Source organism: Aptenodytes forsteri, unplaced genomic scaffold, assembly GCF_000699145.1.
Source record: "Aptenodytes forsteri isolate BGI_AS27 unplaced genomic scaffold, ASM69914v1 Scaffold208, whole genome shotgun sequence".
Taxonomy (NCBI): Eukaryota; Metazoa; Chordata; class Aves; order Sphenisciformes; family Spheniscidae; genus Aptenodytes; species Aptenodytes forsteri.
The window spans coordinates 108908-117504 of record NW_008794963.1 but is presented as its reverse complement, the minus strand read 5'-3'; the positions used below and the strand labels follow the sequence as shown (position 1 = coordinate 117504).

At 37.4% G+C, this 8597-nt stretch overlaps 1 protein-coding gene across 1 annotated transcript in view; it reads right to left on the bottom strand.

The window, feature by feature from the left end:
- The window catches only part of OSGIN2 (oxidative stress induced growth inhibitor family member 2), a 12690-nt gene extending 4512 nt beyond the window's left edge, over nucleotides 1–8178 (bottom strand). Inside the window, exons 1-3 of the mRNA XM_009275452.1 lie at nucleotides 8028–8178; nucleotides 3070–3206; nucleotides 743–934 (exon numbers count right to left, since the gene is read on the bottom strand). Of these exons, the coding sequence (XP_009273727.1) occupies nucleotides 743–934; nucleotides 3070–3206; nucleotides 8028–8094 (396 nt within the window). The 5' untranslated portion in view covers nucleotides 8095–8178. The remainder of the gene's footprint in view (nucleotides 1–742; nucleotides 935–3069; nucleotides 3207–8027) is intronic.
- Between the last annotated feature and the right edge of the window lie 419 nt (nucleotides 8179–8597).

Below are 8597 nucleotides of genomic sequence, written 5' to 3'. Positions count from 1 at the left end.
TGATAAAGATATTGAACAAGACCGGCCCCAGTACTGAGCCCTGGGGAACACCACTTGTGACCGGCCGCCAACTGGATTGAACTCCATTCACCACAACTCTCTGGGCCCGGCCGTCCAGCCAGTTTTTGACCCAGCGCAGAGTCCACCTGTCTAAGCCGTGAGCTGCCAGCTTCTCTAGGAGAATGCTGTGGGAGACGGTGTCAAAGGCCTTACTGAAATCCAGGTAGACCACATCCACAGCCTTTCCCTCATCCACTAGGCGGGATACTATTTTAAGGAGCAACTACATGATCTAATGAAGTACACGGTGAAGAGAGAACAAGTGAAAGGGAAACTAAAAGCAAGTTATTTAAAATACAAACCAAGTCTGATTTAAAATATTTAAAATACAAAAGTCTGAAACCAATAGGATATGAACATTAACATTTAAGATGTTGTATAAACAGCACCTGGAAACAATGCAAAGACAGGAGAAAAAAGTAATAGAAAATACTCTTCGTTATAATTAATTAAATTAAAACTAATAAAAAGCCATGTCAGACAGAGGTCATGGTAACAAATCCCCAAATTAAGGTCAACTTTTTCCTTCCTTTCTCATCTCTCTAACATATTTGGGCTTTGGCAATTGACCAGTTGAAATTGCAATTGCCATTACTATCTAAAACAACCTTAGATAGTAAGGAAACCCCCAAACCTCAAAATTATCAAGTTACCCTGGAAGTGATATGAAATTTTTACTCACATGCCAAGCCCCACCAGGTGGTCCTTTACCAAGCACTATATGGGGAATATAATTATGTTGTTCTAGCTTCCAGTGCAAAACCGGTGGGTAGTCATACCCAAAGTCAGCATCAGGATGAAGCAGTGTATCAAAAAGCACTGCAACTGGGTTTGAAGAGCGTCCTTCAAGGCCTTCAGACAGGTACTCCAGATCCTAAAGTATGAAAGAAAGTTTGATCTGTTCATGCAACATTTACTGTTCATCTTGCTGTTCTCATATACAGAAGTTGAATTTCAAAAGAAAAGACAATTAGTTCAAGTGGCATTTTAAGTAAAGATAAGACTTTAACGTAGAGATTCAATCACAATACTTTTAAAAAATACCTGCCATGATTCAGTTCTTCTGTAACTCTGAATAATACATTTCACTCATTTAAAAATTACATGTTAATAACACAGTAATACTGGGGGCAGTTCAGTATTTGAAACTCATTGTAGAAAAAGAAATATAGGGACAAATATTCAGAGATCAGAGCAACTTAGTAACTTTTGTATTTATAGATAGCGGACTGCTTTTAATGAAGAATTGCTAGTACTTCTAGGAGCCACATTTTTGATAAAGCAAAATTGGAATCTAAAAACATTAAGTTTTAAAGATCGAGTAGAAAAAGCTCCTTTGAGAGCTCTTAGGTAGTTCCAACACTAACTTTTGAATTATTTATTTTGAAATAATGGAGGTATTATAAGTATTATTTTTAAAAATTAATTAAAACTAGGCTTATTTTACAAAGCAGTTAACGTTGAAAACAATTTGTAGAGCTTTTTAAAATGTTCACATTTCAGTATCTATTAACCAGCCGTGTTCTAAAAACTTCGTGATGCAATGGCAAATATTTGAAGACAGAATAGAGATCTGAAGAAAGAATTGGCCATAAGGCCAATTTTTGCTGACAAAGACAGAACAATTTAGCTTCCTAAACCAGGAAAATCTCAGGGGGTCAGGGGAGGATGAAGTACATGAAACATCTGTAGCAAAAAGCTTAGGCAACTTACTTTCCTGCCAAAAAAATAAACCTTGAGACTCCAGGTCAACATTACATGCAAACAGCACAGCACTAAAGCAAACAAACAAACCCAAGCCCAAAGTCAAACAAACCCCTACTTCCCCACTATAAACACATATGCATGTTTGTATTCAAATAAGTTAGTCACACAGGCAATACAGTTAGTGATAGTATTGTGAGTAATCCATCAGGAGTATAGTGAAGTGAGTAGGAAACAATGATAACATGGCAAACAAATGGGCAAGTGGGGATAAAAAATAATGGAGAAGATTTAACTAATCAAATGAGACAGAAAAATTGGATATATACAAGGATAACAAATAGAGCACAAAAGCAATTGTGAATGCAACACAAACACTGAAGGATGCATACTGTTCAGAAAAGAAAAATGGGTTGTGTTTATAGAGGATATACATCCCTAATGTTACTAAAAAATGAAGTCTTAATGAGAATTGTGCTATTTAGGAAGATTTTATCCTGAAGTACGTGTACCTGAAGTATGCTAGCAGCATGTGTTCTTTTACGATAGTGCTCAAAAACATCCTAGGACATGAAAGCTGGAATTCCTGCATCAGCTACTCCCTGACCAAGTGGTGCTTTAGAGACTTTTGGAAAGTAGTAAGAACACGACAAAGGGCAGACTGTAAAACCAAAAAACATCACAAACAAAAAGCCCTCAAGAACCACAAAAAACACCACATGCCCCAGGATTGGATCTAATGGTCATGAGTTGATTCTATTTAAATTAACAGAACAGCAAAATAGAAATATGATTAGCTAAATGGGCTGGTTCTTCACAATGCAATCTGCATAATTTTTCTGGATAAGCAGTTCTTAAAATGCATTGCTTTTCGTCTGAAGTGCCCTATATATAATTTGTTACAAGCCATTGAAGAAGGTATATACTGCTTTTTATTTTACAGGTAGGAAAAACAGAGGCCAAGAGATAAAGCTAGTTGTTTGAGGCCACACAGTTACTGAGCTTTTCTGTGGTCTAATTCTTTGTGGGGCGAGAATATTAAGTCTTTTTTGTCTATGGCACTACTTATGTAAGTTGCAAAAGTATTTTAAACAGGATCATTAAAGAAAGCCTACTGTTTCATAATCCAGCTTGCAGTAGGAAAAAAGCTAGACAAGATGGCAACCAAGGCCAGGTTGGATGGGGCTTTAAGCAACCTGGTCTAGTGGAAGGTGTCCCTGCCCATGGCAGTGGGGTTGGAACTAGATGATCTTTAAGGTCCCTTCCAACCCAAACCATTCTATGATTTTATGATTCAAAGCTTACTTGATCAACAATGGAAAGATGTCGAGCTTCTTCTAATTTCGTATGTAGAATGGGGTTCGGGTGTATAGCTTCAGGAGATAAATATGGCCTGTATCCAGAGAGCAGGTAAGAAAGACAAATTCCTGAGGGTCCATTTCCTATTAAAGAAAGAAGTTACTGCTTTAGTAAAAATGGCAAAACCTAAAGTTTCTAAATCACTAAGTAAGCAGCAACAAAATCATACTAAAGTAGCATAATGTGATACTGTCCTGATTCAAAGTAGCTTATAAACTTCACAGTAAAATAAAGCCTACCATAGGAACTTCCTCCAAATAAACTGAGCAAAGTGTTTTTCACGTAACAAGAAATGAATGACTGTTTACACCATGAAATAAAATGCATATAAAGGAATTTCATAATTGAGTATGTCAAATTCACTATTCTTGTGTGAAAATGATCCGATGGATAAGATCTAGTCTGCCTGTCAGTCACAGTGATATCTGAATATTATTGCCATCTTAAAACTTTGTGTTCCCACTTACACTGGGTACTATAAAACACAGAAGAGAAAGACAACTTAAGAGTATATGCTCTTCAGATCTGATCATAAAATGAAGAGGAAGAAAAAGAGACAAGCAGAAAGCTGAAGACTGTGCAAGTCAGATGAGAAGCTACAGACAGCACAACAGCAACGTAAAAGCTGAGTGAAGACAGATACGGTAGATAAGTCGTAAAGTACGAGAAACTCATGTAAGACCACATTCATCGTTCAGCAGTAGTATCAATTCAAACATCCTGCTATATCCTTTTTGTAACATTTTATAATTCATTTATGTGCATTATTGCAATTTTAATAGACTAACTTATTTTCAAATTGTTATTAAAGGTGTGAAATTGATGGGACCAAAATGTTACCATAAGGTATTATTCCTATTTGTTTGACTAGGATTAAACAAAGTAGGGAACCATATTTATAACATGGAAATACAGAAGTAATGCTCATGTTGCAAAGTCAGATATCAAAAGCTAGGGAAAGCTAAAGTCAGAAAAGTATGTGCTATGACACAGAATTTAAACATGTGACTGTGTACTGTTATTTCTATAGCTCCTCTTCCTCATTAACCGAATGAAGAGCACAGTGTTCCCCTAATGAGGCACTATTCAGTATTTTGTCTTTGTTTTCCATCTAGAGTGCCACACATGGTATTTACCACACACTATTCAAATTCTGGGCTAAAGATAAAGTTACTAATTCATTCAAGTTTTTATATAGCACTCATTGTTAGGATGTTAGCTCTTACTTCCTACCGTTTCAACTCTTGATCTCAAGAGTTCACCCATGGTTTCCTGTTCCCCATCACCTCTGCACACAGTATTTCCATCACCTGTTTCCAATCCCACTTCTCCAATGCCTCTGTCTTCTCCCTTTTCTGATTTCCCAGTCCCTAAAACCCCCATCAGTTTGCTGAGACCCTGTTCATTCCCAGTCTCTTCATACCTCAGATGTCTTTTTCCTCTTCCACCAAGCTATACTCATCACTCTGGTCCCCAGTAGCATTATACCCCATACGTTATTACAATGCTGAGTGTGTAGACCGATCACAGCCATGGGCTACAAGAAAATCATGTAGGCTCACTACAGATGAGCTCTTCAAAGGCTGAGACTGCTAAGTTGTAAAAAATCTTCAGTCAGCACATTTTCTCCAAAGGCCTAGAAGCTGAACAAGTATGTGAGACTGCACAATAAGTCCCTTAAAGGCTTTTACCAAACAATCTGGGTTTTGCACCAGAATATGGAGGCAAAAAATAAAAGCATTAGAGTGCCTGTGTACTGTAAGGACCATAAAGCACTGGAAAAAAAGACTGTCTAGAAAAGCCATGCATTTCCATCACTGGGATCTCCAAGACAGTTAAATCAAAAGTCTGTAACAAAAAGTTTAAATATTGGTGATCTTACCTATATTATGTCCCAAACCACTTCCATTCTTATTTTTCCATTTACAAAAACAGACCATAAGGAATCTTTCAGACAGCGAAAATGCTCTTCCTTATTCTCACACTGTCCTATCCCCCCACAAACAGACCAGCATGAGATAGCTGGGTACACTTCAGTCCAGAAATTAATTTAAAGCTTAAGCTGGACGCAAGCCCTTCCAGCCACTCACTGGCCATGCTGGAGGTGGATGTGAGAGAGAACCTTAGCAATACATTGAAACCATACAACCAAACATAACAAAATCATACGAAGTTGTGAAAACACTCTAATCATACCTAGAGTTCACAAGCATTCCCATGACTGAATAAATTCTTCACTGTTTTTATAATTGTATCTCGTGCATAGTAAAAAAATTGTTTCATTTTACAAGTGCACAGCTAGATTTTTTTTTTTCCTACTGCGGTGTAAAGAAAGCTAGTCCATGATGGAAAGAGAAAAATGCATGCCATATCCACGAATGCCATGCTAAAGGTTATTCCTACTGGGTAAGACTAAAACGAATCAAATGGATATCAAAAGTTGCCAAAACAAAGGCTAGTAAGGGCCAAGAAAATTACTGAGGATGGGATTATGTTAAGGTGAATTACTGTCACTGAGCTCTCTAGCTCCTCCCCTGGGACCATCCAGAGAGCCAATCCAAACCCAGTTCCTATTCTTTGAGCAGGCTGAGTACAAGGGAAAGAAATTCCCTCATGGATATGCTCTCAAGAACACACAAGATTAAGGATCAGCTGCAAGGTCTGCAATTAGACTTGCTATGATTTTCTAAAAAAATCCTTTGGGGGGGGGTGTGGGGTGTGTAAACCAACTTTTTGAAATGAGAAATTTATAAAGAGCAAACTACTCAGGTATTTACACACAATGCCTCCAATAACAGCCCTGATCACAACTGAGAGATATTACTATTATACAAACTTTAGATATACAATGACTATATATCCCAAAACCCCATGGCCCTGTTCATTTAAGCAGCAGTTAATATTTTGATTGAATAGCAGCAGAAGCTTCTCCTGATCAACAATAAACTACAGTACAATCATCTTTACATTATGTGTCTAAATTTAAAGCAAATAATCAATTTCAAACATCATACCAACCTTGTTATTTGGATGAAAATTTAAAACATTGTGTTTACACAGTAATGATCAAAACTAGTGCAGAAGATGAAAGTGTTCAGCACAGAACATCCTCTAGACTTAGAGCTCCAGCATGAAACTCTTCAATCCCAACTCATTCAAATGGAATGTATCCATTTCTTCCCAATTTTGTGAAGTATAGCACAGAAGTTACTTAATAATACCACAGTAGCTTAGTACTCTATGCAGAACTGCAATACAACATGCAGCACGAGCTTAGAATCAAATCTTAAACTGGGCATCATACAGGGGAAAAAGGGGATGGTGAAGTTAAAGAAAGGGCAATATAAGTTATTGTTTCATCATTAAGTTAACTGCTTACACATGTGCCATCATTTTCTTTCTGATTAATAAAATAGTGCAATGAGAAGATGGCGGCACTAGGAAGCTAAAAGAATGTTTAACTCCAGCTATACAGGAATCACACAGAGAAGATTAAACCAGTAGACAGTGTGTGTGCATGCGTATATGGGGGGAACAACAACTATTTTTGTATTCTTCTACTACATTATTAAATCATTTTAGATCCCTTCTAGGGCTCTTCAGACAGCCAACAAATTAGTGATAATAGGCTGCCAATGGAGAAGATCAGCTTGTGAAGTGTCTCAAATGTATCTGTGAAAAAGTGTTTGGGCAACGTATTTGTTTTTCAAGGAGAAATAGTCAAGGCAGCTCTGTTTGGTGTCAGCACATAGAAAGGCGTTCTAGACAAAATAAGTATTGAGCACAGGTATTTGCATAATGGATATCTGCAAAACTAAACAGTGAAAACTGAGTCATTAACCATATGGCAAACCTATACTAAGGTTGACAAAATGCCAGGAAACCGTTGCTCTTGAACTATGATGCAGAACTCAGCAAGTGATTCACGTCTGTCACATCCACGTAAGTGTATTACATGAGCACTATTTTAAGCTATCATGAAGAGAGCTTTGAGAACAGGCAGTGTACAAACACCAGTCTTTCAAAGTTGTGGAGATTTACTGTGAGCACATTACATTGGAACACCATTCTCTGGAATCTCTGCTTGTTTGCAGGTACAATTAAAGCTGTTGGTTTGCTGTAGTCCCAACAGCTTTGGACTAGATTATTGAAAACCTCCTTTACTCCAGATCTTTTCTTTATCCCCTCATAAAGTCATGGCGGTAAGGAGCTGGTGACCAGCTGTTGCTGAAAAACCTTGGCCCAATACAAATCATCCTGGCACTCTCAGTTAAGCTGTGTACCTAAGGAGCCTGCTCCCTCTGCTCTCCTGTCATTCAGCAAGATTTTACAAATACAAGCCTTTAACTATTTAATCAACACTACAATTTATTGTTTTAAACTGGTTGAATTGACTTGGATTCATTTTGGAAGAGATAGGGCAATATTCAGACATTAGTGATGGATGCAACAAAGAAAAAGGCAATTAATGAGAGGTTAGCATCTAACCAACATACAGCACACATTTTACATTATGCTTTTCACTGTCCCATCTGACCCCACAAATTTCTACCAGTGCACCATCAACAACCTCCATGCAACCTGAAGTAGACATATCACATTAATCAAACCCTATGTGATCAACACTAGAATCAAAACAGTTCTTCTGTTAAGACTCACGTATCTGCTGCCAAATAATGCTTCTCTTTGTCAAAGCACAATTTGAATTCACATATACTCCAATAGCAAGTCCCTTAACATAATTTTATGGTACTGTTATTAATCATAACAACTGTATTACTCTAATAAACATCTTCACTGTAAGGATGCTAAGCATTAGTTATTTAATGATAAATGACTTCATGCAGCAGGTCTATAAAGGCAATGGCAGTGACAGAGAATCTTAAAAAAGTGAGAAAACTCACCTATTATTACTACAGGCAGAGTAAGGAGGGAGTCCCCAGGCAGAACAGTTTCTTCAATTAAAGGCATTCTTTCAACCTTCCTCCCAAGGCTGTCACCAAAATATTGGACGAAGGAATTCAAAAGCTGTCCTTCGGTTTCAGGGCCGCTGTAACTTCTAATTAAGAAGGACAGATGGGAAAAAAATAAAATGAAACAGTTGAACTGTTGTCAGAACAGTCTCTTCAAAAAATAAAGTTGCTTTTGATGCTTTACTTTAAGAGCTATGGAATTGGCAAAACTGAGACCAAAACAGATATGCTTCATCCAATCTACAAAATTTTAGTCTTCAGCACAGCTTTTCTAACAGAAGATTTTTAAAAAGTCCACTTTCTCCTAGAAAGTCTACAGAAGGATAACAAAAAGGCACAGATGGCTCTGCAGAGATGCAGATTTCTAATTTCAGTTTATACAAAGCCGAAGTATAACCAACAAGCATTACTTTGATCCCACACACAGCAGAACTCATTCCTCATTATCCTTATCAAAAGAGGAGAGATACACACTACCTAGCCAATTAACAACATTAAGGC